At 37.7% G+C, this 27,259-nt stretch overlaps 4 protein-coding genes, 1 long non-coding RNA gene and 1 pseudogene across 5 annotated transcripts; 4 read left to right on the top strand and 2 right to left on the bottom strand.

Moving 5' to 3' along the window:
- The first annotated feature begins 990 nt into the window (after positions 1 to 990).
- On the top strand, positions 991 to 11,101 carry LOC131303244 (protein S-acyltransferase 8-like). The gene is made up of 5 exons (XM_058330022.1): positions 991 to 1,320; positions 6,692 to 6,877; positions 7,373 to 7,678; positions 8,515 to 8,745; positions 10,138 to 11,101. Exons 1-5 carry the CDS (start codon positions 1,282 to 1,284, stop codon positions 10,552 to 10,554), a joined length of 1,179 nt encoding a protein of 392 aa, XP_058186005.1. The 5' UTR covers positions 991 to 1,281; the 3' UTR covers positions 10,555 to 11,101.
- A 4,278-nt stretch (positions 11,102 to 15,379) lies between these two features.
- On the top strand, positions 15,380 to 17,209 carry LOC131303245 (uncharacterized; annotated as a pseudogene).
- Positions 17,210 to 17,855: 646 nt separating this feature from the next.
- Positions 17,856 to 19,361, bottom strand: LOC131303108 (glutathione S-transferase T2-like). The gene is made up of 3 exons (XM_058329899.1): positions 19,080 to 19,361; positions 18,843 to 19,028; positions 17,856 to 18,761 (listed from the first exon to the last, which is right to left on the bottom strand). The coding sequence occupies exons 1-3, from the start codon at positions 19,359 to 19,361 to the stop codon at positions 18,192 to 18,194; spliced, it is 1,038 nt and encodes a 345-aa protein (XP_058185882.1). The 3' UTR covers positions 17,856 to 18,191.
- An 816-nt stretch (positions 19,362 to 20,177) lies between these two features.
- LOC131303247 (uncharacterized) lies at positions 20,178 to 22,974 on the top strand. Its single transcript, XR_009191926.1, has 3 exons — positions 20,178 to 20,459; positions 21,589 to 22,034; positions 22,116 to 22,974. It is a non-coding gene; the product is annotated as an uncharacterized LOC131303247 (long non-coding RNA).
- Positions 22,975 to 23,685: 711 nt separating this feature from the next.
- Positions 23,686 to 25,256, bottom strand: LOC131303246 (uncharacterized). The gene is made up of 2 exons (XM_058330023.1): positions 24,415 to 25,256; positions 23,686 to 24,105 (listed from the first exon to the last, which is right to left on the bottom strand). Exons 1-2 carry the CDS (start codon positions 25,034 to 25,036, stop codon positions 23,759 to 23,761), a joined length of 969 nt encoding a protein of 322 aa, XP_058186006.1. The 5' UTR covers positions 25,037 to 25,256; the 3' UTR covers positions 23,686 to 23,758.
- Position 25,257: 1 nt separating this feature from the next.
- Positions 25,258 to 27,259, top strand: LOC131303107 (uncharacterized). Its single transcript, XM_058329898.1, has 2 exons — positions 25,258 to 25,316; positions 26,221 to 27,259. Exons 1-2 carry the CDS (start codon positions 25,258 to 25,260, stop codon positions 27,257 to 27,259), a joined length of 1,098 nt encoding a protein of 365 aa, XP_058185881.1.

Here is a 27,259-nt window from a genome sequence, read left to right as displayed (position 1 = left end):
GATAAAAGTAATATTTTATTAGAAAAAAGAGAAATGATTCAAATAAGAAATAGAAAAATACAGCCAAAAGAATAAAACCCAATACATCATCCGAGGGCCTAAAGTGTCTAGATAAATACAAATATAGTTCAAAACAATCCAAAAGGCCTAAAAAGCCCAGATCAAACATTAAAGCCTAACTCAAAGAAAACCCAAAATCTAGCCCTAAAATTCTAAAGTTGATGATCAAGCAAATCTCTTAATTACCATAATATTTGAAAATTTTGACCCTTTTTTGTGATTCGAGCTTACGCCACTTGATTGCTAACCAAATCCATTGATTCAAATTCTACAGTAAAGATTTTTCCTTCCTTTTCCCCTCTCTTTTTTTGGTGCGGTTTTCATAGATTCCTCAACAGCCATCCCTTGTCGACTTCATTGTCTATGCAATTCAAAAATAGCATTAATTATTTTTTTATGAGAATTACCCGCTTGCAAGCAATTTAGATGTGCACGTCAGCCAAGATTCTTGGCAATGCCAATTTTTTTATGCCTTTTCACCTCTCTTCTTTCTTTGTTTTTGCTTCTGGTTTTCAACATGGCTTTCCAACTGTTCACATGTCTGCCTATCTGGATGTGGTGTGCAACCCCTAAGCCCAACCTAATCACTGAAAAGCCCCTGAAACCCACCCCAAAACAAGCCATCCCTTAAAAAGCTCCTAAACCCACCCCCCCAAAAAAAAAAAAAAACAAAAAAAAAACAAACCAGTCAGAGTATGGTTACGTATACAATTTTTGATCACAACTGAGTTCAGAGCCGTATGATGCATATGGATTCGTATGTATCGAACGGTTTCGGACGTAATTGTGTCCGGAGGTTATGTATGTAGACTTTTTGAACCATTTAATAATTAGACAGGGGTAATTTGGTCATTCCGAGTATTAAACATATCAATCATACAGCACTTAACTGTTCCTCCTACCAAGATTCCTTCCAAACATTCTTAAGCATAATCGCAGTCCGCAACTCCGAAACTCCCCATTTGTTTTTGTAATCCCCAAAAAACCAAAGTAGGAGAGAGAGAGAGAGAGAGAGAGAGAGAGAGAGAGTTGTCAAAGACGCCAAAAAGCCAACAAAACCCATCATTCAGTCCACCGCATTTGAACCATAGGACCGCCCTTTTTCTTTTTACACGAATTTTCATACGAAAAAAAAGAGAGATTATGAGAGTGAACGGTTTTCCGTGCCAAATCTTCCCTTCTCTTGCTGCGTGAGTGAGAAGTGAGGAACCACCTCTACTCATGGCGAAGCGCGTGTACGAAGTTTGGAAAGGAAGCAATGTAAGGTTCCTTTTCTTTTTCAGTTCAATTTCGTGCTGTTGATGCTGCCAATGGTTGATTTTTGAATGTCGGTATGCTTATATTGCGCTGATTGGTTGTGGGTTGTTGTTAGTTTTGTTGAATTTAATCTGGTTTTGTTGGCTTTTAGTGTCTATTGTTGTCCTTGCACTAGGGTTGCAGTTCAATTTCATGGTGTTGTCGTGTTGATGCTGGTAATGGTTGATTTGTGACTTTGGGTATGCTTATATTGTGCTGATTGTTCGTGGGTTGTTGTTAGTTTAGTGGAATGTGGTGTTGGCTTTTAGTGTCTATTGTTGTCCTCCTTTCGCAAGGGTTGCAGTTCATTTCATGGTGTTGATGCTGGTAATGGTTGATTTGTGACTCTGGGTATGCTTATATTTGTTTTCTTATCATTATCATTCACTAGGGTTTGTTCTCTTCAATGGTGATTTCTGAAATGATCTTCAATTGGATGTTATGTTTGACTATATTTGTGAACCTTTTAATTATGATGGTTCGTTAAGGTAGGTGTGTGCCAGTTTTTTGTTTTGAATTCACTGGCCAATAAAGTTGACTTCGATTACAAAAATTCAGTTCATTAAAACTATTGAGGGTGGTTTGAAAAGAATAGGTCGAGTTGATACCCAATGAACTTGGCAAAACAGTAATTATGTGGCATATTAACTGGCTAATTTTTTGGGTGAGTAGTGGTACAGAATGGAGTTGTTGACTTATTGTTTTACTCCTTTGAGTTGTTAAATTCATCATACTGGCTTTCATTTTGACTTTTTCGGATGCGAGAAGAATGGTCGGAAATGGGTCTTGGCTTAGTGGATAGGAGTATGTTAGGCAATTAAGCAATTAACCATCAGGATGACGTGTGTGCTGTTAGGGGTAGTTGTTTTCCACGGAATGTCTTTCTATTCACAGTTAGTCACTCAAGATGTTGCTTTATTTGAAATAGTGATGCTTATGAGTTACTATTAATTTGAAGTTGGGCTTGATGGTGTTGATGGTTATGGACTTGGAAAGCAAGGGTTGTAAGTAGGCTTTCTCTTAGAAAATTTGATATCCCTCCCTTGAGCGTTAATTAGAAGAAGGACTGCTAACTGAAAATAGCTAGTTATAAGCATGCCTTGTGCATTTTGGATGCGATAGTTTGAAGTTTCAGAAGCAGTGCTCAGTTTATGGTTACTTCATAGGCACAATTCTATGCCATGCTTCACTCATGTTGTTGGAGATTGCACCTTGATGTTTTGTTTAAGCACCTGTGTTTACTGCTTCCCAATGTCACTTTTTCCCAGATTCTTTATCCTTTTGGTTACTTCGTAGGAGAAATGTAACTCAACTCTTGACATGTTAGGTTCATACAGCCTATCTAAACTTTCGCTGCACTATGAAAGTTGATGCTCATTTTCAATAACTAAGATACTGGAAATCACATTGATGTATTTTGGTAAAATTTGTTTTTCTGAAATACAAAGCTTGTATGCTCATATTTTGTTTAGTTATTGCACTCCAATCAGCAAAAGTTGTGTTATATAGATATCCATAACCCTAATGGCTTGAACACTGTCAATGCAACTGCTGAATGCACTGTTGAAATTACAAGTTACTGAGACAAACATCAATTGGAATACCTAAAATACCTAAAATGCTGCAGACATAAATAGCATGCCACAATAAGGAAAAACAATAGAATAAGAAGTAAAACTATACTTCTGATCTGATGGATGCAGATAAAGAAAATACTTCCAATGGCTACGTTTTGAAAAGTATGTCGTGATTGTGATTCTAGCAAAAAAATAGAATATGATCTATGTATGTATAATGTGCGCGTGCGCATGTGTATAGTTAAGTAGAACGAATACTTAACTTGTATGCATTTTTGTCTCTTTTCTAAGATCCAATTCTGTTTTTGCCTCTGTTGCATATCTTAGAACAAGATATTGTTTAGGTCAATTTATAACCTGTTCCCTTCACAATGAAGTCTGTGACTTGGTCAATTGTTTTTCTTTTGTATCAATTTTTTCTCTATTTGAGAATTCGTTACTTCTCTTGCTTATTGTCCTGTTTTTCTCGAGCAGATCCTTCCCCACTTGTATACACAAATGTGATACTGGTTTAGGTTGAAAAGGAAATAAAGTTTGATGTGACGAAGATCCAGTTTTATTTGGTTGGGAAAAGGTGTCTACTTTGAGAAAAGGAAGAAAAGGGTATTTAGAAGCTGGTTTTTCTTTTAATTAAGTCGGTCAGTAAGGTTATATTTAACTATTTACTGAACATTAGAAGTGGAGTATTCATTGAGGAATGAGGAGAGGTATGATATAAGTAGACCAAACAGGAATTTTAGGAATGAGATTCCAATCTGTTCTTTTTTCTGTTTACAATTATCTAATAGGGATAGGGTAATGTTTTGGTAGTACTCTAGAACGTATCTAATGTCTTTTAGCTGCACATGCATTCCCTTGGGTGTGACACAAAAGACTGTTCTGAAAACTAGTCAATGATTGTCCCTCCACAGATTTACCTATATAGGCCGCGGCTAAGGTTGTAAAATGAGAAGCTTCAACACCCTTGGAAATAATCTGAGGAACATGACAAGTATAGGAACCACTAAAGGTACTAAAAAATGAGAACTACTACTACTTCGTTGCCGCATAAATTCGCAGAAAGTCGAAAAATAAGTGATAAAGTTTGGTTTAGTGGTTGCATGATTATAGAAGAACTAGATTGGAATCAAGGTCGGGTCACCGAGGAAAGGGAATCTGTATATGGTACTGCATGCCTAAGAGAGAGAGGGAGAGAAGGTCTAATCCTTCATTTATAAGAAAAAGGTCACATGGACGTTGCCTAACTAACTTGTGAAGAATGAAGATTAAATCTAAAGGTGTGGGGAATCACCAAATGTTGATGCTTGTTAGATGTGCCACATGAAGTTAGTTAGAGTCTAATTTGATGCACTTTATTTCAACTGCAGTTTGTTATAGCATTTTACCACAGGTACAATGTTCCAAGCCACAGTGATCCCTCAGTGTTCATGTGGGGCCAAAGTCCTACCTTATAGGACTTACGTTCTTGTGGTGCTCTGGAACTGGAACCATGCCGCAGAGGTGTAAACCACACTTTCGTCATTGTGTGGGCCATGCTGTAGGCCATGCGTCATTAACTTCTTGTTGAGTGGTTGCTCTAACCCCATTGTGTCCTCCTTTTTAATGCTTTTTGCTTGTTATTTAGAAGATAACCTCCTTAGCTACTTAAATGTAGGGTTATCATAATATTTTTAATGGTTTTACTAATTGATAACTCTTTCAGAAGAGGTTTTTGAGGAATTTTGATGTTTCAGTTTGGATATTTGAATGTGTTATCTCTAGGCTATTTTTGATCATTTGGATTTTGGTATCAAGGCTAAAACTAAGGTAATATACCATTTTCTTCAACATGTTAACTAATGTGGAATGTGGTTAGAAGACTTTGTACTAGCTTCAGTGCTAATCTTTGAGCAAGTCAGCCCAAGTTCTCTATCGTTGTTGCCAAGTCTTTGAACGTGAAACCTATATGAATTGTTGTTGATGCACAAATTTCTGCTGCTCTAATTTTTTCCTTCTTCCTCTGCTATATTTTTTCTTTTTCCTCAATTCTTCTTCTACTCTGATATTTTCTTCTACTCTGATTTGAATATATATATTTTTTGATAGGCAACAAATTTATTAAGAAACTTGTCAATGGGTACATCAAGTCGGGGTAAGGGGAGGGGACTCTGATTTGAATATTGGGTGGGGTGTGGGGGGGGTGTGTGCTATATATAATTTATTGTATTTGAAATAGTAGAAGCATTTATTTATGCTGCAAATTTTGCACATATCAGAAATAAATCATTTTCTACAACTTGCGCCCAGGCTCCAAGGGACCATGGCAGCTCGGTGTGCCTTGAGCCTTTTAAAACACTGTGTCTGCGACTTCCAAATGTGTTAATAGTGAATGTATATTATTTCTTTTGGCCTGTTTTGAACCTCAATATCCTTGGATTCCTCAAGCAGAATGCTTCAGTGTTCGATTTTTTTTTTTAGATTATATGGACACTAGTTTTAGGTTTCTTTATTTGTAAGAGATTTGAGGACTTCTTTTTTAGTCTTCGTGTCTCAGCCATTTGTTTAGTTACTTCTGAATCCTTCCTACCTTGTTTCTTCCCTGTTTACATTTGGTTTGGTAAGGAAAGAACTGAGATATTTTGTCCTTCATAGGTTCGAAGATAATCACTTGATTTTATCTTTCAGAAATGAGATCTTGCGCTCCTATTTTTGAACGAATTGTCCGTGATCTTTGTTAGTGACTGGTGAATATGTTCTAGTTTCTGAAAAGTTAAGTTTATCCTTGTTTTTTTAAACCTAATTGTGTGACAGAGCGCGATGTTTTTCTTCTTCTTCAATTACCTTTTTTACCTAATAGAAACACATAAATTTATTGGTAAGTAAGTGGTTAAATGGATTACCAAAAATTTGACATTGCAATGAAGCTCATAACACTACCCCAACGGGCATACAAAATCATGATCAAGCAATCCACAAGGGGAAAACACACATGTAGTCAAGAAAGAACACACTCATATGCCCACGAAGCTACGCGTAATAAAAAAACCAAACCCCTCACAACCCAAGAGGATACTTAAATTATGTTCCTTTACCTTGATAGAGAGATTTGTAATTGCTTTGTTCGGTGATTCTTTCCTACAAGATTTATTTGATTTTCTACCTTAAACAAAGAAAAGTTACCCTCCTTCTCCAAAATACCCCTTGAAGAACTCGGCGTCTACCATTGACCAATCACCAACGAAAATCTCCATCTAAACGGGTCTTTGCAGGCCCTACAAGAAGTGTAGACCATTGACAGACATGGTAGGAAACTCCTCACATGGGGATGGTGCCTCATCTTTCATATTTGTGGGTTGTTAATCTCCCTAGAGTACGGGAATTCGTTACTCTGCTATGGCTCTCAACAACTTTTAGTTTTTTCCATCACTCCTAAGAATGTTCTGTCAGACTGTCAACCAAAACGGTTAACCCTTAGATACACCACATTGCAATCTGACAGGTATGCTTGAGTGCCCGAGTAGAGTCTGAGTCAGGACGCTATGTGGCCAAGGAGAGTCTGTGCTTCTGAAATATCTGTCCTCCTCCTTGCGTTTGCTATGCCACCTAAGTATCTGTCTTGCTGTTCCTATGCTACCTAAGTTTCTGATCAAAATGTAAAGATTTTAGTTGTAAATAATGACAGTTTTTCTCTGTTGTGGCTTTACTATGTGGATTTGTCAATTTTACTTACTATACTGTTCATTCTGTTCGCTGAATGTTTGTGTTGTCTCTCTCTGCAGAGATTTATGTGTAATGGGAGGCTGATTTTTGGACCAGATGCTAGGTCACTCATAGTTACCTTATTGCTAGTCATCGTTCCGGTCGCCATCTTTTGCACATTTGTTGCGAGCAACCTCTTTCATAAATTTCCATCTTATAATGCGGGATATGCGATTCTGGTGGCGACAATTGTCTACACAATTTATGTTAGTTCTCCTAACCTCCCTTTTATAGCCCTTGTTTTTTTTCTTTTTCCTTTTATGGCCCTTGTTTCATTGACTTGGTTGAAATTTAGGTAACGGAAGAAAAAGCTTTTTCATTACCCTCCCACCACCTCATCATGAAACACAATTTTTTACTCCATCGAATAGGTTGCAATTTTAAAGTGAATTTTTTTTTTCTTTTCAGATTTCGGTTAACCATTTTATTAGAGTTTGATTGATCCAACTCCTATATACACACCCGAGCCCAATGGGATAAACATTTGTATAATAACCGGTGGGTTCTTCCAATGGGATAAAAATTTGTAGTTGACTTTGACGTTCTTTTATCTCCCCTGCCAAAAAAAAAGAAAAGAAAAGAAAAGCAAAGAGAAGAAAAGAGAGGAAGAATTTTGTTATCAGTAAAAACCTCTATCCTCATCTTCCTGTCCGGTGGTTTTCTTTTCTGCTGGCCCATTTAATCCCGTAATTCTCCTGTAGGTGTTGGTGCTTCTTTTCCTTACCTCTGCACGCGACCCTGGCATTGTTCCACGCAGTGCACATCCTCCAGAGGAAGAGTTCTGTTATGAATCTTCTGCTTCAGTTGAGGCTGGTGGAAGACCAACACCAAGCCTACAATTACCTCGCACTAAGGAAGTCATTGTAAACGGCATGCCTGTAAGGGTTAAGTATTGTGACACATGCATGCTGTATCGCCCTCCTCGGTGCTCTCATTGCTCCATATGCGATAATTGTGTGGAGCGATTTGATCACCATTGCCCTTGGGTGGGCCAATGCATTGGGAAGGTACTTTATAATGCTCATAACTCTCCCTTCTTGAACTTCGTGCAATTTTTCCCCTTCTCTATATGTATCTGCTTCTGTTTGAATTTTCTTGGACCTGGTTCATCAATCATCGAATTGAGATAGAACCGACATGCCAGAACCGAACCAGAAAAATGCAGGCTGGAAAAATAACAATTTTTGGAAGGTTTAATCAAGGTAGTCAGCGAAAAGGCGGAACATGCAGCTTTGTAATATTTTTATTTGGAGATTCTGGAAAAAAGTCAGTTAACTGATAATTTCAGGGAAAGCTAGCTGAGTTGTATACTTAGAAACTTAGTCCATCAACATTTATTGGAAAGAGAAACGGGGTAGCTTATGATTGGGCAAATAAGAATGTGCCTCTCGATTAAATATGTGAATTAGTAATTGTGAAAGGCCATGTTGAATTTTCTATTAATAATTGCTATATTAACCTGGCTCTCTTTTGTTTCTTGCTGTTGACATGCTAAATGGGTGCTGAGTGAAGTAATTTTGTCAAGATTACTTGTGAAGATTAGAACCTGATTGATAAGTTATTTCTGTGACTATGAGTACAGGTTATCAAACCAGTATATCCTTGCGGTAACGTGATAGGGTGTAGGTCATGAATCATATTGCAGCATATTGAAAAGGCATAGATGGTTAGATAGAACTCGGTGTGCGGTATAAGACATTTACATAGAATAACAAAATCTGTCCCAAAAAATACCAGAACATCGAAAGAAAGAACTCTGTTTTTTTAACTATGTTGTATTTTTTGCTGGAACTTCTAATTTACAAAGCTAATTATGAGTTTTTTGTTTTCCTTTTTTTTGCAGCGGAACTACCGTTTCTTCTTTCTATTTGTGTCTTCTTTAGCTCTTCTCTGCGTCTTCGTCTTTTCAATGTCAGCTTTATACATGAAATTTCTCATGGATGAACATGGAACTGTTTGGAAAGCTATGAAGAAATCACCTGCATCAATGATACTAATGGCCTATTGTTTTGTTTCATTGTGGTTTGTGGGTGGTCTCACTGGCTTTCATTTGTATCTCATTGGCACAAACCAGGTGAGTGTTCCTTTATGGCAAGAACTTACTCTACCTCTGACACCTCTGAAAAACAAAAATAATTTATTATTCTTCTGCACTATAGGAGTTGTTTTTTGCCAAAAGGATCAAGTTACTAGCTTTTCTGCCAATTTTTGGGTAATGTAACCAGTTCATGGGGAAAAGCTCTGGAATCCTTGATTTGTTCTGGTTGCTTTTTGACAAGTCTGGTTTTGCTCAGCCAAGGTGTTCTTTGGGAAAAAATTCATGGCACTGCCAAGTGGTACCCATCACCAATCATCAATTGCCCTGCCCCCCTCGTGTTGGGTAAATAGCCCATGTAAAAGTGATGACCCCACTTTATAACCCAATTACTTTTAAGATGAGTACCACATGGCTACTTAGCACTGAAGCGAACGTTTCGGTGCCCGAAACGTTTCCGAAACTTAACTTCATAGTGTCCTAATTTATTTCCAATATTAGGGGATTGGACACTCTCCCGACACTCCCTGACACTTTAAGGACACACACGACACTTAGGGACACTTTAGGGACAATCATTAAAGTCTCCCTAAAGTGTCTTGTGCGTGTCCTTAGAGTGTCGGGAGAGTTCTAACCCCTAATATTGGAAAAAATTAGAACACGGACACCGGGACACGTGTCTAGAAAGTGTCCGTGTCTGACACTGACACTTTGCTTCCGGCGAAGTGTGAGTGCTACATAGCCACAAGGTATTACTGAGCAAAAAACAGAAAGAGTTTCAAAAGGTATTTGCATGCAAAAATTGGTTGTCCTTCAGAATTTTCCTTTTCAATCTTATTTTTCGTCAAAGAGAAGGTTGACATCTGTGTTGTGGTTGTTGCATAAGGGGCCTAATGGGCTTTGTGCCTTTGTCCATAGCAAATTAGCAAGTTTTCCTCGCATAAGGTTTCAGTCTTTACACTTCAAAATTTTGAAACCTCAATGATATTTCCTTGGTCGGTAAAGCTTTGAGTAGGAGAATTTGCTCTTTATTTTTTAGGTTGTTAACCAATTATTAAAACCAAAAGATCAAATTTTACAGCTCTAGATCCTGTAACTATATAACAGCTTTTGCCCCACGCTACTTGAGTCAGGACAGAAGGTGTTTTTTGACCTCTGTCATGGGGTGTTTTTGTTCCGGTTCTGGGGGCTATGACGATGGTGGTTGTGATGGGGGATTCATCTACCTTGCTCTTAGATTCCTTGTTAGTATCCTAGCTGCGAGTTGGGCATAATGTTACAACCAGCTTGTTCTATTTGTTGCAGTGAACTTGTTTTACTAGATTCCATGTATACTTTTAGTCTTATAAGCTACTTTTCTTCTCTTAATCATGAAAGTACTTGACTTCTCACTTCTATGACCTTTCTCATGGATCTTATTGGAGTCTTCAGACCACATATGAGAACTTTCGGTACAGAGCAGACAACAGGCCCAATGTCTACGATCGTGGCTGCCTCAACAATTTTGTTGAAGTGTTTTGCACGAAGATTGAAACTTCAAGAAACAATTTCCGTGCGTATGTACAAGAAGAGGCTTCTAGGCCTCCAAGGGCCCCACCTCGAGATGCAGAAGTAGATGATTCCGGCGGAAGCCGACGGGCAAAAGTGGAAGATGACCTTGAGATGGGCGATGTTCTGAAGATCTCCCAGCGCCATGATTTTTCTGATGTGGGGGACGTCCGGAGTAGAGTTAGCGACGGTTTGCATCAGAAGTCGCCGGATGTTGAATTAGGTTTGGGTTTGGAACTCCAAGCAGCACCTGGATCTCTGTCGGATAGACACCACTCGAGTTTGGGTAGAAGAAACTGAAGTTAAAAAAAATGTTACTTGTCTTGCGATGAAAACCTGAATCGATTTAGTCTGTGCTTGGATTATGGATTTGTAGATGGATTTATGGAGGGAATGAGAAGGTAAAGGAAAAGATAAAAAGATAATGAAGCAACACAAACCAAATTTATTTGTCTGGATCCATGGCATTTATCCAAACACAGTCGTAGAAAAAGTATGCAATGGCACCCAAAAGGCCAAAAAAAAAAAAAAAAACGGTTGACGCCGGATAGGTGTATTTGGAGTGGGTGTTTTGTGCAGCTTAAGAATGGCCATTCATACCATCTGGAAGTGTTGTAACTCCAATTTTAGTATAGGTCTTTTTAAGGGGAATGTGTTTCAGTATTGGAAGAGAGAGTGTGGGTAGCCTTTTGGAAGTTCTTTTTGTCTATTCACTTGATAGCTTTTGGTGAAACATGGTATTGGCGGTCTCTGTAGCGAAGGTTTGTTTGGAACTCTGTAAATTGTCTGATTTGTAGCTGTTTGTGACATTGTAAAATCGTCGATCATTGGACTGACATTGTTGACACTCTCTCTCTCTCTCTCTCTCTCTCTCTCTCTCTCTCTCTCTCAAATTTTCCCAAGGGATAACTAAGTTTTGAAACGTGTTGATTTGGTTTCCAATACATTGTGACACATTATATCCTATGCAAAATATATGGCAATCAAATGTGATCACTAAAGTAATATTGAAAGAAATACGTATTCTTGTAAGATGTGACAATTTTCAACCTGACCTATGAACTCACATAAATTCGTCTGCTTATAACCTGTCTTATCCATATTGTATTTCTATGACTTATGAGTCCTAAAGGGGTAAAATCACATTAACCCATATATACATGGGTAAAAAGAGTCTATTGTTATCAGTAATTTAGTGTGAACTAAATTATATGATCCAATTCTTTTTAGCATTTGTATCTATTTGGAGTATATTTTTGTTTTTATTCAATTTTTATTCGCATTTGTTAGTTGGGTATTACATTACGGATTATTAGTTTGTCATGACGAGAGGAAACTAAAAAGTAAAAAATTGTGTTCAAAACTTAAAAATTTGAACAAACATGTGTTTGGTTGTTGAGGTACTATGAATGCCCCCTCTTGACGTAAACAAATAAGATCTTCAGGGCTTGGGACCATTTTGACTCACATTTTAAACGCTATGGACTAAATTGGACAAAGTTCTAGATTGGAAACCAAATTGACAGTTTGTTAATACTTTGGATTATTGGTTCGTTTCTAGGAGAGGAATCTAAAAACTAAAAAATTATCTTCAAAACTTAAAAAACCCTAAGTAAATGCGTGTTTGATAGTAAAAATTATGTTCAAAACTTAAAAAAATTGGAGTAAACGCGTGTTGGATGATAAAAAATTATGTTTAAAACTTAAAAAATATGAAATAAACCGCGTTGAATGGTGAAATTTGGACAAAGATTTAGATTGAGGATCAAATTGGTTGTTCGGTCATGCTTCAAGGACTAAAAAGGTAAATAAGCCCCAATTTTCCGTCCAAAAATTAGAATGCCGTTAACAATTGGATCAAATAGATTGCAATCAAGAAATTGCAGGATGAAGTATGTAGTTCTAATAGTTTAGGACAAAGTACACCGAACGTGTATAGTCTAGACACAAAAAATTTTAACTTCAAAAACCCTAAACTCAAGGAAAAAAGGAAATTTTTTTAAAAAAATTATCTTTTATTATTTAGTTGGAAGAGAAAGAGAAAAAAACAATAAATTTCAAGCTTAGTGAATAGTAATATAAATATGAGGAATTTTTTGCCAAGTCTCCCAAAAATTTACTATTCACTAAGCTTGAAAATTTTATTTTATTTCCGAAAGACTTAGCCAAAAATCTTTCATATTTACAAATTTTGAGTTTAAGGATAATCACCTTTTGCAATCAAACATAAAGATAAATGTGTTTATGAAAGTGCCTAAAACCCTAGGGTCCTTTATATATATATATATATATATATATATATATATATTTGAGGAAATGTACCCTATATATGAAAGTGCCTAAACCACTAAAATACTATTATAGAAAAGTGCACTTTAAAACTTTATGAAAGTACCTAAACTTGTTTTGGCTTTATGGCTAAAAAACTCAAAAAGTCCATTGAAAATTATTTTGCTGGCGTTGTAACATTCCTAATTTTTACAAAAAAAAAAAAAAATTGAAATGTTAAGTCCTAGTTCATTAATTAATTAGGTTAATTAATATAAAAGCATGATTAGGTGTATAATTGATATTAGTCATAGTAATTGTTTACAATATTAACTTGATACCTTACGTAGATAAATATATAAATCTATATTTGAATAGTAGTTTTCCATTTTTTTTTCCTCCTTATTATTCATACTTGTTCACATACATTACGATTTCGGAACCCAACAGTAGCCCGCGAATTATGGCTTCTGCACTCATCCTCTCGTCAGTCCCTCTCCCTTATCTCTCCTAAATTCCTCTTTTCCTCACTTCCCTCTCATACTCCATCACATTCACTCTTATCACTCCACACTCCTATTACTTCTACAATTGCACTCTATCTCTCTATCACTTCCATATACAAAACCACATCCTAAGGTTCCTAAAATAATAACGTAAGGCAGTTCAGAAGCAATCCAGCCCTTCGTCTTCTCCAACTTCCGTTTTTCTTTCTCTTCTTTTGTCAAATCCGCTTACTTGCTTATCGACCGGAGGAAAGGTAGATTAATCACTCTCCTACTTTCTCCTAAGTATATTTATTTCTTGTAGTGTTGTTTTAACGTATAGAGGTAGTAAAAAAAAAAAACAAAAAAACAAAACAAATCAAACGCCAAACGTCAAGACTCAAACCACCATAGTTATTCTCTGTTTTCGGTTTGGACGTGACTGGAGATGATTAACAGTTTGCATGAAGGGTGCTTTATTACAATCTACTCCTAAAATAATGAATCTGATAGATTAATTAATATGTAAAGATTTAGACCTAAGCATCAAAATCCATCCAATCAAATTCTTACTCTGTTTTCGGTGCACAATGTCCGGACTGGAGTTGGCATGGCCCGGTCGAGCGTAATAGGAACGAAACAGATTGCAGGGAAAGTGTTTTTACTATAGATTAGTCCTTGTGGATTATGAATCTGCCGATTTAAGCCTTAAGCTAATTGTTATTGAATAGTTGATCACAAAACATGGTAAATCAGTTTCTTGTATTATAAAATATGTTTTTATAATCATCTTTCTCTTCTGCTTAGAACTAATGCTACTGTAATGTCATAACGGTATATAGTAACGAAAAATTATTATTAGTTGAATAATAACAATACTAATACTTCTATGTAACTGTAGAACAATGCATATGATAAGTTTTGACACAGTTTATTCCTTGACAAATTGATAGCCAATCCAGTGGATAGCTATAGGTGTCATAATTTCTAGAAGAATAAAATAACTATATTACCCTTACATTTGAGTAACGACTAACCAACCTTCTAGTTTTTAAGAAAATTTCTTGACCGATAACGAATTTAAGGGCATCGGCCCACTCATAAAACACTACACGCTTTACTTTCTCGCACCATATTAAATGATTTATTGTTGTCTCATTGAAATGTATCGTGTTTGAGCTGTTGTTGATTGTATCATGTTGTACATGCTAGAATGGACTTAGGTTCGCTAGGGTGGTTCGAGTAGTAAACACATAGACGTGGTTAAGTAATGGATAAAATGGTAAAGTTGATCAAGGATGTTGGGTGCCGGTAAAGGACCCCGAGTACGGTAAAGTACTCAGAGTGTGTGGAGGACGGTGAAGGACTCCAGGTACAGGATTTAGGATACGGTAAAGGATCCTAAATGCGGTACAGTACCTAGTGTGTGTGTGGAGGACGGTAAAGGACTCCGGGTACAGGATTTGGGATACGGTAAAGGATCCTAAATGCGGTATAGTGCCCAGTGTGTGTGTGAAGGACGGTAAAGGACTTCAGGTACAGTATTTTGGGAAACGGTAAAGGATCCCTGAATACGGTATAGTACCCAGTGTGTAGAGTTGGGAGACGGTAAAGGATCCTGACAATAAGATAGTGCGACCCCTAATGCTGAGTTGTCATGGAGAGTTATTCCATGGGAAGGTCAATGTTGGTGGATGTGGGAGGAAAGGATCTCGTGGCGAGAATCCTTAGATTTCATGTAAGATAATGGATAGTGAAAGAAATGACAATGTGTTATTATTCTGTACCTCCTATGAATTACTATATTGTTGATTTGCTAATTGTAAGGTAAGGGGTTAGTAGGGTTGAGATTATCTACTGAGTTTCAAAACTCATTATAGTGCCGTTGGGCTGGCGTTTTATGCCAGGTAATCCAGAGACCGAGGAACAGAATCCGCAACAAGATGAACAGTACCAGGGTGAAGACCTCCCAGCTGAGGAAGGGGAGTTTGTTGAGCCTTGGAGGCCATACCCTTAGAAGCTCTGTTAAATTAACGATCTTTTATTTAGATTTTCATAAGTGTTATATCACAATTGTGAAACTCTATTTCATTTTTGTTGGTTTGTAAGACAATTAAGTAGGTTTGAATTTGGTATTTAAGATTTCCGCTGCTAAACTCTATTAAATAAAATTGTATTTCTTATATATCAGTTTTATGAATTATTTAAAAAATATATATATGATTTAATTAACGTGGCCGAAAATCGGGGCGTTACAGGCGTTCTTCCTCTAAATAAAAACTAATTTATTGTCTTTATATCTAATTTTCCCTCCATTTTCCCCTTATTTTCCTCACTTTTCTTTTCCTTTCCTTTTCCAAATGGAGCCTAAGAGCAAGTACACCAATGTTTAGGTAAATTACCTTGTGAATAGTTAACAAATCTAGTTTAGCTACCAACTTTTTCTTCCACAACTACACCAACACTATATATTTTACCTAACATCAATTAAAATATATATTGTTTCAATCTTTTCCTTTATCCTTTTATTTTTATCATTTTCCACCAACCATTTGCACCAACCAGCCAGCCAACGATTTTCTTATTTTTCTCTATAGCCAACGGTCAAGTGGTGCAGTCATGTGAACCAAATGTAATTCTTTCAAGCCAACGGTCAAGTGGTACAGTCATGTGAACCAAAAGCAATTCTTTCAAAAAAGTAACGGTAAATTTTTACTTTTTCAATATAAATTCAGTTTTTGCCAATTCAAGCCATTCAACCTCACATCTCTTTTCATATTGTAGGAGAAAAAAAATTGCTTCTTTGTTCCATTCATTCCTTTCACTCCCTTCATTTTTTATAATGGCTCTCAATCGGTTACTTAATATGATTATGAATGATTCAGATTTTTCTGACTCGGATGATGAGTTGGAGATATTTCAAGTAGTTGCTACATATGAAAGTGAGAGGGACTCAAGCTCAAGCCGCAATCGTCGCATGGTTATTAATTGCAACACTTTTGGAGCTCAAAACCGGCTTTTTGATGATTACTTTACCGAATCTCCTGTATTTCCTCCGCATTATTTTCGAAGGAGGTTTCGAATGAGCCGTTCTCTTTTTCTTCGTATACATGATGCCGTAAAAGCACATGAGCCTTACTTTATCCAGAAGAGAAATGCAGTAGGAAAGCTTGGTTTATCATCTCTTCAAAAAATGACTGCCGTATTTAGGATGCTAGCTTACGGTGAACCAGCCGATTCCGTGAGGATTGGAGCAACCACGGCCTTAAAAAGCCTAAGAAGATTTCTTAGAGCAGTAATTGAAGTGTTCTCCGAGGAGTATTTGAGGTCACCTAATGCCACTGATGTAGCTAGATTGCTAGCGGTTGGTGAACTACAGGGATTTCCGGGGATGTTAGGGAGCCTTGATTGCATGCATTGGGAATGGAAGAATTGCCCAACCGCTTGGCAAGGTATGCCTACTGGTCACGCCCATAAACCAACAATTATTTTAGAGGCTGTTGCATCATACGATCTTTTGGATATGGCATGCAAATTTTGGATTGCCCGGGTCTCATAACGATCTTAACGTGTTAGATAGGTCTTCATTATTCGATGAGGTTTCTTTAGGACGTGCTCCTCCAGTCAATTATACCATCAATGGAAATGAATATAATATGGGATACTATTTAGTTGATGGTATATATCCACAGTGGGCATCTTTTGTGAAAACAATTCCATCTCCTCAAGGGAATAAGAAAATTTTTTTTGCTCAACAACAAGAATCCACAAGGAACGATGTAGAACGGGCATTTGGAGTGCTTCAAGCAAGGTTTGCAATTGTGCGAGGACCGGGGCAGTTGTGGGATAAGAAAACACTAAAAGATATCATGTTAACATGCATAATATTACACAACATGATCATTGAGGATGAACGAGATTATAATGGAGCGGCCGATCTCAACTATGATCCATTGGAGCATACTCCTCTTGTAGAAGTTTCACACGAGAGAACTATTGACCTTGTGGAATTCATTTGACGCAATCATTAGATGAGGGACAGGGGAACTCATTCTCAACTCCAAGCAGACCTAATTGAACACCTTTGGCAAATGTACGGCCAATCATAGTAACTTGTAGTTTGATTTGAATTCATTTGTGTACAATGTACTTTAATTTGGAGTCCCAGTAGTCTATTTAGGCCTAGAGAGATTGAACGAATTTGCTTTATCTTCATTAAGTTTATTCTGTTTTTTTTTTTTTTTGGGATAAATCAACTTGAAATATTAAAAAAAAGGATAACCGAATGTACAGGGCATACCCCAAGAGGAAACAAAACAAAAAGAAAAGAAGAATAAAGAAAAGTAAGACTTACGCCCATTGGCTACAAGATACTAAATAGAAGAAACCAATTATTTTCATTCCATCTAAGAAGAAAACGGAAACAATGGAGCAGAGATATGAGATTGAGACTAGAACAAAGCTATAACAATGTGGACAAAACAGAAACAGAACAATAGGTTGTTGCCCTATATTCAGAGAAGCTTCAAAATGAACCTAGCAACCAAAGCTGATAGCTCAACTACCGGATTGCATTTTTTGGACAACAAAACAGTGAGGAATAGCAGCATAACAGCAGCTGCCTCACAGCAAAACAGTAGCAGATAGCAAAATAACTACTGAACACTAGCAGACAGAGCACTAGTAGTTGCAATTCACAACTGAACGCCATCATCTTTTACTCCTCACACCAGGAATTGGAAAAGAAATCCATAACAATGGGGTAACACACCCTTGGGAGATCCCACTAGAAAGTGAGCAGGAACAATTCCTGAACAAAAACTGTATGCTTTCTATTTGAAAAAAAACCAATAAGCTACCTAATATATTTGATTAGCTGTAAGACTCAACGGGTAGATGCAAACCATAGGAATATGAGCACACAAAATATGCCAAAAAGTGGGTTCTTTTACCATTACTTGCAGTACATACATAAAATCCCACTCATCAAACTACAAAATGGATAAGCCCCCCAGCTTGCCATTCAAGGCTTCCTTTAGACAATTCAAAAGATAGAGCTCCTGTCATAGTTTTCAAACATCAAAACAAAAAAACTGAGATATATACCTTTGAGGACTTCAAAAAGTGGGAACTAACTATCCATTTGCAGCTTCAAAATAAGTTTTTGCTTTCCCAATAAACAGATTACTTTAACCTTCTTTTTTCAAGGATTTCCATCTTCCGATACATATAGAATTCTTGTTGCTCTTCCGACAAGCCATTAAGATCCATCATCATTACTCTCTCATCCTCTTTGAATTTATCCATTTCAAGCCTTTCTTTCTTAATGCGAATTTTCTCTTCCTCTTGATCACATGTTTTTCCAAGCATCTCCAATTTCTTCTCAACTAACTTGGTTTTGCATTCTTTTATCTCATCCAATGCCCCAGCAATTTGAGTTGAACTTGTGATGTCTTTGTTCTTTCGTTTCATTAGTTTCATCGGTTGCTCCTGAAATGACCGCTCCTTCTCGCCTTTTCTTCCTGCTGGTTGCTCCACGTCCACAAAATTATCCATTGCAACATTGTTGTCCCTTAGATTTATCGTATCTGGAGTAGAAAGACCAGATGATGTCCCTATTCTTGGTCGTTTCAATTGATTTTTCTTTTCACTGTCCAACAACCATTTAGGTTGGTTCTTCAATAAAACCCAACAATGATCGAACTGGAAGGAACTGCCGACGTTCCCCTCGTACATCTCTTTTGCTTTAGATATCTAAAAATATACAGTGAGAACTGCTAGGTATGCTACAAAGAAAATGATAACCAAAATTAAACAAAAACTTATAACTAGTACCTTGTTTTCCTCGGTTAAGCCACTTTGATTCAGTAAATCAACCTTCGCATAGCAGTTGCAAAACTTGTTCGTGCACTGCTGAATTGTTGACCACCGATTCAATAGCGAAACAGATGTACGGTTGTAAACAGATCGCTTGTGCTCATCAAAGTAATCCTTCACTCGTAGCCAGAAAGCAGTTTTTTTCTAGTCCTTACCTTGTATTGGATCCATGCTAGTATTAAGCCACGCTGACACAAGGAGTTTGTCCTCTTCCATGGTGAAATTCCCGCCACGTGGTGGTTTCTTTGGAATTGATCCCATTTCAGCAGTGAATTGAGTTTCCTGGGTAAACACTTGAGCATTTGGATTCAAACATTGTGATTCCATCACAAATTGTTCTTCATGCAAATCCGAATCCGATTCCATAAGATTGGTGAAGTACCCATCATGCCGCTGATCCATCCCTGCAATAGCAACGCCCAAAAATAACTCAAGCTGCAATACATTCTTTGTTGTTATCTCATTCACTTCATACATTCAGTCGTTGATGTGAAATAAGTTAATGTAGCATTTTAAATCTGAAGTGTAAGATCCCAAGTGCTTAGTCTAAGTTCAAATAATAGAAAATGAGACTAACAATGAGTGGTAAGATAGATAAAAGTAGATTCAATATTATTAAGTAGGGGACGAGATAAGTCCAATCTCATAGGTAGATCATTATTACATAAGTTTCTTAGTTTATTCCACTTATTATTTTCTGACTTCCTTTATTATTTGTGGTGGGGTGGATTTATGTTAAGAAACTGCCAAAGCTTCGGGAAGGATTGCATGATGAAATATAGGAGAATCGGTGGCAGATTTGTGGACTCACTACAAGTGGTGCTTGGACCCCCCACCTTTTAGAGAGATTTCCAAGATTAGAAGTTGGAATTGAGGTATCTCTTGCCGTACTTAAGGAGGTGTCAATCCAAGCATGGGCGGAGGATATACTTGTCTACCTGAGAATGAGAGTTTTTCAGTATCATCCTTCACCAAAAGCTAGTTGGAAAGGAGGAAGAGAATTTTAGCGCGTAAGGGGATCTAACACCACGCACATGCCATGATTTCTGATTTTGTGTGTTACCATATTTGGCAAGTAAACCAAGAACTCAATTCCAACTCAAAACAAAAGAAGGCTAGTCGTTAATATAAGAAGGAACAGAACGACAGAAGCAATTGTTATAAAAAAGGGATCAGCTAAAAACTCCGCTTTAATCAATGCTTCCAAAGGTCTAGCAAAGTTACATTGATTCAAACTTTGAAAACAAGACAGAATGAGCTCTATTTCCCTCAGCTGACAAACTTGCTAAACAAGAGAAAAAGCCATTTTAGCTAATCAAAGAGAGAAATTTTCCCCTGCACCAGAATAGGTAAACCACACGGTATAATTCCTCTCGCTACAGTTGTTCGCTTCTTCTGCCGAACAACTGTTCACACGCGATCCAATATTTTTTTATCAATTTTTTCTGGCACGTTTTTCTTCTCTGGCTGTGGTCCTCTTCCCGCGCTATCTCCCCCTTCCCTCTCTCTTTCTTCTCTTCCTTTTAGTACCCCATTCTTGGTAAAGATTTCCTGTCAGTCCGTCTGCTGCAACAGGTATGAATTCCTGAACTTGTATTGTTTTTGTGTATGAGTTAGAGATAGAGAAATTATGGTAAGAAGAATGCATGATTATTGGATTATTAGGGCTTGAAATACTTGCTATTTTTTTTTTGTTGGATAAGATTGGAGCTTTTGTGGGGAGCCATGTATGAAAAAACTTGTTGGAGAAAATGGCTCACCAACTATTTGATAAATTTACTGAGTGATTTGTTTTCAAGGGATTCATTGCAGAAAGAAGTGAAGTAAAGTGAAGCTAAAAGTGGGAAATAGAGCTCATTCTGTCTTGTTTTCAAAGTTTGAATCAATGTAACTTTGCTAGACCTTTGGAAGCATTGATTAAAGCGGAGTTTTTAGCTGATCCCTTTTCGATAACAATTGCTTCTGTCGTTCTGTTCCTTCTTATATTAACGACTGGCCTTCTTTTGTTTTGAGTTGGAATTGAGTTCTTGGTTTACTTGCCAAATATGGTAACACACAAAATCAGAAATCATGGCATGTGCGTGGTGTTACCCCTTACGCGCTAAAATTCTTTTCCTCCTTTCCAACTAGCTTTTGGTGAAGGATGATACTGAGAAACTCTCATTCTCAGGTAGACAAGTATATCCTCCGCCCATGCTTGGATTGACACCTCCTTAAGTACGGCAAGAGATACCTCAATTCCAACTTCTAATCTTGGAAATCTCTCTAAAAGGTGGGGGGTCCAAGCACCACTTGTAGTGAGTCCACAAATCTGCCACCGATTCTCCTATATTTCGTCATGCAATCCTTCCCAAAGCTTTGGCAGTTTCTTAACATAAATCCACCCCACCACAAATAATAAAGGAAGTCAGAAAATAATAAGTGGAATAAACTAAGAAACTTATGTAATAATGATCTACCTATGAGATTGGACTTATCTCGTCCCCTACTTAATAATATTGAATCTACTTTTATCTATCTTACCACTCATTGTTAGTCTCATTTTCTATTATTTGAACTTAGACTAAGCACTTGGGATCTTACACTTCAGATTTAAAATGCTACATTAACTTATTTCACATCAACGACTGAATGTATGAAGTGAATGAGATAACAACAAAGAATGTATTGCAGCTTGAGTTATTTTTGGGCGTTGCTATTGCAGGGATGGATCAGCGGCATGATGGGTACTTCACCAATCTTATGGAATCGGATTCGGATTTGCATGAAGAACAATTTGTGATGGAATCACAATGTTTGAATCCAAATGCTCAAGTGTTTACCCAGGAAACTCAATTCACTGCTGAAATGGGATCAATTCCAAAGAAACCACCACGTGGCGGGAATTTCACCATGGAAGAGGACAAACTCCTTGTGTCAGCGTGGCTTAATACTAGCATGGATCCAATACAAGGTAAGGACTAGAAAAAAACTGCTTTCTGGCTACGAGTGAAGGATTACTTTGATGAGCACAAGCGATCTGTTTACAACTGTACATCTGTTTCGCTATTGAATCGGTGGTCAACAATTCAGCAGTGCACGAACAAGTTTTGCAACTGCTATGCGAAGGTTGATTTACTGAATCAAAGTGGCTTAACCGAGGAAAACAAGGTACTAGTTATAAGTTTTTGTTTAATTTTGGTTATCATTTTCTTTGTAGCATACCTAGCAGTTCTCACTGTATATTTTTAGATATCTAAAGCAAAAGAGATGTACGAGGGGAACGTCGGCAGTTCCTTCCAGTTCGATCATTGTTGGGTTTTATTGAAGAACCAACCTAAATGGTTGTTGGACAGTGAAAAGAAAAATCAATTGAAACGACCAAGAATAGGGACATCATCTGGTCTTTCTACTCCAGATACGATAAATCTAGGGGACAACAATGTTGCAATGGATAATTTTGTGGACGTGGAGCGACTAGCAGGAAGAAAAGGCAAGAAGGAGCGGTCATTTCAGGAGCAACTGATGAAACTAATGAAACGAAGAACAAAGACATCACAAGTTCAACTCAAATTGCTGGGGCATTGGATGAGATAAAAGAATGCAAAACCAAGTTAGTTGAGAAGAAATTGGAGATGCTTGGAAAAACATGTGATCAAGAGAAAGAGAAAATTTGCATTAAGAAAGAAAGGCTTGAAATGGATAAATTCAAAGAGGATGAGAGAGTAATGATGATGGATCTTAATGGCTTGTCGGAAGAGCAACAAGAATTCTATATGTATCGGAAGATGGAAATCCTTGAAAAAAGAAGGTTAAAGTAATCTCTTTATTGGGGAAGCAAAAACTTATTTTGAAGCTGCAAATGGATAGTCAGTTCTCACTTTTTGAAGTCCTCAAAGGTATATATCTTAGTTTTTTTGTTTTGATGTTTGAAAACTATGACAGGAGCTCTATCTTTTGAATTGTCTAAAGGAAGCCTTGAATGGCAAGCTGGGGGGCTTATCCATTTTGTAGTTTGATGAGTGGAATTTTATGTATGTACTGCAAGTAATGGTAAAAGAACCCACTTTTTGGCATATTTTGTGTGCTCATATTCCTATGGTTTGCATCTACCCGTTGAGTCTTACAGCTAATCAAATATATTAGGTAGCTTATTGGTTTTTTTCAAATAGAAAGCATATAGTTTTTGTTCAGGAATTGTTCCTGCTCACTTTCTAGTGGGATCTCCCAAGGGTGTGTTACCCCATTGATATGGATTTCTTTTCCAATTCCTGGTGTGAGGAGTAAAAGATGATGGCGTTCAGTTGTGAATTGCAACTACTAGTGCTCTGTCTGCTAGTGTTCAGTAGTTCTTTTGCTATCTGCTACTGTTTTGCTGTGAGGCAGCTGCTGTTATGCTGCTATTCCTCACTGTTTTGCTGTCCAAAAAATGCAATCCGGTAGTTGAGCTATCAGCTTTGGTTGCTAGGTTCATTTTGAAGCTTCTCTGAATATAGGGCAATAGCCCATTGTTCTGTTTCTGTTTTGTTTACATTGTTATAGCTTTGTTCTAGTCTCAATCTCATATCTCTACTCCATTGTTTCCGCTCTCTTCTTAGATGGAATGAAAATAATTGGTTTCTTCTATTTAGTATCTTGTAGCCAATGGGCATAAGTCTTACTTTTCTTTATTCTTCTTTTCTTTTTGTTTTGTTTCCTCCTGGGGTATGCCCTGTACATTTGGTTATCCTTTTTTTTTATATTTCAAGTTGATTTATCCAAAAAAAAAAAAAAAACAGAATAAACTTAATGAAGATAAAGCAAATTCGTTCAATCTCTCTAGGCCTAAATAGACTACTAGGACTCCAAATTAAAGTACATTGTACACAAATGAATTCAAATCAAACAACAAGTTACTATGATTGGCCGCACATTTGCCAAAGGTGTTCAATTAGGTCTGCTTGGAGTTGAGAATGAGTTCCCCTGTCCCTCATCTGATGATTGCATCGAATGAATTCCACAAGGTCAATAGTTCTCTCGTGTGAAACTTCTACAAGAGGAGTATGCTCCAATGGATCATAGTTGAGATCGGCCGCTCCATTATAATCTCGTTCATCCTCAATGATCATGTTGTGTAATATTATGCATGTTAACATGATATCTTTTAGTGTTTTCTTATCCCACAACTGCCCCGGTCCTCGCACAATTGCAAACCTTGCTTGAAGCACTCCAAATGCCCGTTCTACATCCTTCCTTGTGGATTCTTGTTGTTGAGCAAAAAAAATTTTCTTATTCCCTTGAGGAGATGGAATTGTTTTCACAAAATATGCCTACTGTGGATATATACCATCAACTAAATAGTATCCCATATTATATTCATTTCCATTGATGGTATAATTGACTGGAGGAGCACGTCCTAAAGAAACCTCATCGAATAATGAAGACCTATCTAACACGTTAAGATCGTTATGAGACCCGGGCAATCCAAAATTTGCATGCCATATCCAAAGATCGTATGATGCAACAACCTCTAAAATAATTGTTGGTTTATGGGCGTGACCAGTATGCATACCTTGCCAAGCGGTTGGGCAATTCTTCCATTCCCAATGCATGCAATCAAGGCTCCCTAACATCCCCGGAAATCCCTGTAGTTCACCAACCACTAGCAATCTAGCTACATCAGTGGCATTAGGTGACCTCAAATACTCCTCGGAGAACACTTCAATTACTGCTCTAAGAAATCTTCTTAGGCTTTTTAAGGCCGTGGTTGCTCCAATCCTCATGCATTCATCCACGGAATCGGCTGGTGCATCGTAAGCTAGCATCTTAAATGCGGCAGTCATTTTTTGAAGAGATGATAAACCAAGCTTTCCTACTGCATTTCTCTTCTGGATAAAGTAAGGCTCATGTGCTTTTACGGCATCATGTATACGAAGAAAAAGAGAACGGCTCATTCGAAACCTCCTTCGAAAATAATGCGGAGGAAATACTGGAGATTCAGCAAAGTAATCATCAAAAAGCCGGTTTTGAGCTCCAAAAGTGTTGCGATTAATAACCATGCGACGATTGCGGCTTGAGCTCGAGTCCCTCTCACTTTCATACGTAGTAACTGCTTGAAATATCTCCAACTCATCATCCGAGTCAGAAAAATCTGAATCGTTCACAATCATATTAAGTAACCGATTGCGAGCCATTATAAAAAATGAAGGGAGTGAAAGGATTGAATGGAACGAAGAAGCAACTTTTTTTCTCCTACAATATGAAAAGAGATGTGAGGTTGAATGGCTTGAATTGGCAAAAACTGAATTTATATTGGAAAAGTAAATATTTACCGTTACTTTTTTGAAAGAATTGCTTTTGGTTCACATGACTGTACCATTTGACCGTTGGCTTGAAAAAATTACATTTGGTTCACATGACTGCACCACTTGATCGTTGGCTACAGAGAAAAATAAGAAAACCGTTGGCTGGCTGGTTGGTTGGTGCAAATGGTTGGTAGAAAATGATAAAAATAAAAGGATAAAGGAAAAGATTGAAACAATATATATTTTAATTGATGTTAGGTAAACTAGATATTGTTGGTGCAGCAGCGGAAGAAAAAGTTGGTAGGTAAACTAGATTTGTGAACTATTCCCAAGGTAATTTACCTCAGAAAGTCTGAGCTTCCCGACCAAAAATCCTGATCGGAATCCCGACGCCTCGTCGGGAACATTCCGGCCACCGAACGACTGTTCCGATCCGTCCAAAAATTCTATAAAAAAAATCGAGTGGGCTTGCGTGAGAATAAATAGCATCAAACATGTGTAGATGGTCGATCCAAACAATCCATTTTTGTGTTTGGATCGGTCAAAAATGGAGTGTTTGGATCGGCCAAAAATGGAATGCTTGGATCGGCCATCTACACATGTCGGATGCCATTTATTCTTAAGATAACCCACTCGATTTTTTTTTATAGAATTTTTGGACGGCTCGGATCGGCCGTCCGGTGGCCGGAGTATGCCCGGTAGAGCGTCGGGATTCCGATCGGGATTTCTCCGATCGGAAACTGTAGCGCCACTCAATTTACCTGAAGATTGGTGTACTTGCTGTAAACTATACACCGTCTCGATCTCCCTCTCCTCTCCTCTCCTCTCTGTGTACTGTGTAAACCTACTGAGCCAAGAAAGATGCAAACTCAGATCCCATTCCTTTCTCTCTCACCTTCCTCTGTGTGTACTGTGTGTAAACCCACTGAGCCAAGAAAGATGCAAACTCAGATCCCATACCTTTCTCTCTCATCTTTTCCTTCAATCACTCTCTCCTCCAAACCCAACAACAAAAAAAACAAACCCTTCCTCTGTTCCTTCTCGTCTGTATCCTCTCTCACTCACTCTCGCAGCATCTCAACTCCAACCTCAAACCCATCCCTCTCCAATTTCCTAATCGAAACCCTAGCATTCTCCGAACCACAAGCCATTTCCATCTCCAGCCGCTTGCCATCCAGAAAATCCCTAGAAAAGCCACAATCCGTGGTTCAATTTCTCAAACAACTCGGCTTCTCCGATGCCCACATTCGATCCGCCATTCAGCTCACCCCCAATATCCTTTTGTCCGACGTAGACAAGACTTTGAAGCCGAAGCTGCAGTTCTTTCAGAACCTGGGTTTCACTGATCCTGATATGGGTAAGTTCATTTCAAAGCATTCTAATGTTTTGCTTCGTAGTTTGGAGAGAACATTGATACCCTGGGTTGATACAATCAAGAACACCCTCGTGAATGATGAGAACAATCAGGATTTGATTCGGGTTCTGAAGAGGTCGTATCGGGTGGGCTCTGTATCGAGATTGAAATGCAACATTGCCTTCTTGGAGAGCTGTGGCATTGTTGGGTCCCAGCTCTCAATGCTTATGAGGCGCCAAGTTTCGATTTTCCATCTGCCTCAGCCGGCTCTTAGAGACCTTGTTTCGCGAGTTTTAGATATGGGTTTCTCGGTTGGTTCAAGGATGTTGGTTTATGCTGTGCTTACAGTTAGTTGCATTAGTGTTGATACTTTTAGAAGGAAGATTGAATTGTTTAGGAGTTTTGGGTTTTCAACGGATGAATGTATGGAAATGTTTAGGATGAATCCCATTTTACTTAAGTCCTCAGAAGATAAGTTGAAGTTTGGGATTGATTTCTTCTTGAATGATTTCAAGTTAGAAAGGTTTGCATTAGTTAGTTGGCCTTATTGTTTGGCATACAACATCGAGAAGAGAGTAATCCCTCGTTGTAGAGTTTTACGGGTTATCATGTCCAAGGGGCTCTTACAGAAGGAACCTAGTCTTAATTCTGTATTGACTTTGTCAGAAGAGAAGTTTCTAGTAAAATTTATATCAAGGTTTCCAGATGATGCGGAGGAAATTTTGGAGATTTACAAGGGTGACCTTTTGGATTCTTGA

This window comes from Rhododendron vialii, chromosome 10a (genome assembly GCF_030253575.1).
Source record: "Rhododendron vialii isolate Sample 1 chromosome 10a, ASM3025357v1".
Taxonomy (NCBI): domain Eukaryota; kingdom Viridiplantae; phylum Streptophyta; class Magnoliopsida; order Ericales; family Ericaceae; genus Rhododendron; species Rhododendron vialii.
This window is presented reverse-complemented; position numbering and strand designations above follow the sequence as displayed.

Excerpts from the sequence above, each read along its gene's own strand:
- LOC131303244 (XM_058330022.1), top strand. The coding sequence starts at position 1,282 with ATGGCGAAGCGCGTGTACGAAGTTTGGAAAGGAAGCAAT. Across the intron at positions 1,321-6,691 it reads AAGTTTGGAAAGGAAGCAAT|AGATTTATGTGTAATGGGAG; the intron begins GTAAGGTTCCTT and ends CTCTCTCTGCAG. Across the intron at positions 7,679-8,514 it reads TGGGCCAATGCATTGGGAAG|CGGAACTACCGTTTCTTCTT; the intron begins GTACTTTATAAT and ends TTTTTTTTGCAG.
- LOC131303108 (XM_058329899.1), bottom strand. The coding sequence starts at position 19,361 with ATGTATGAAGTGAATGAGATAACAACAAAGAATGTATTGCAGCTTGAG. Across the intron at positions 19,029-19,079 it reads TGGAAGAGGACAAACTCCTT|AAAAAAACTGCTTTCTGGCT; the intron begins GTGTCAGCGTGG and ends GGTAAGGACTAG. Across the intron at positions 18,762-18,842 it reads GCTTAACCGAGGAAAACAAG|ATATCTAAAGCAAAAGAGAT; the intron begins GTACTAGTTATA and ends GTATATTTTTAG.
- LOC131303246 (XM_058330023.1), bottom strand. The coding sequence starts at position 25,036 with ATGGCTCGCAATCGGTTACTTAATATGATTGTGAACGATTCAGATTTT. Across the intron at positions 24,106-24,414 it reads TTGCCCAACCGCTTGGCAAG|AATCCACAAGGAAGGATGTA; the intron begins GTATGCATACTG and ends CTCAACAACAAG.
- LOC131303107 (XM_058329898.1), top strand. The coding sequence starts at position 25,258 with ATGACTGCACCACTTGATCGTTGGCTACAGAGAAAAATAAGAAAACCG. Across the intron at positions 25,317-26,220 it reads AGAAAACCGTTGGCTGGCTG|CATCTCAACTCCAACCTCAA; the intron begins GTTGGTTGGTGC and ends TCACTCTCGCAG.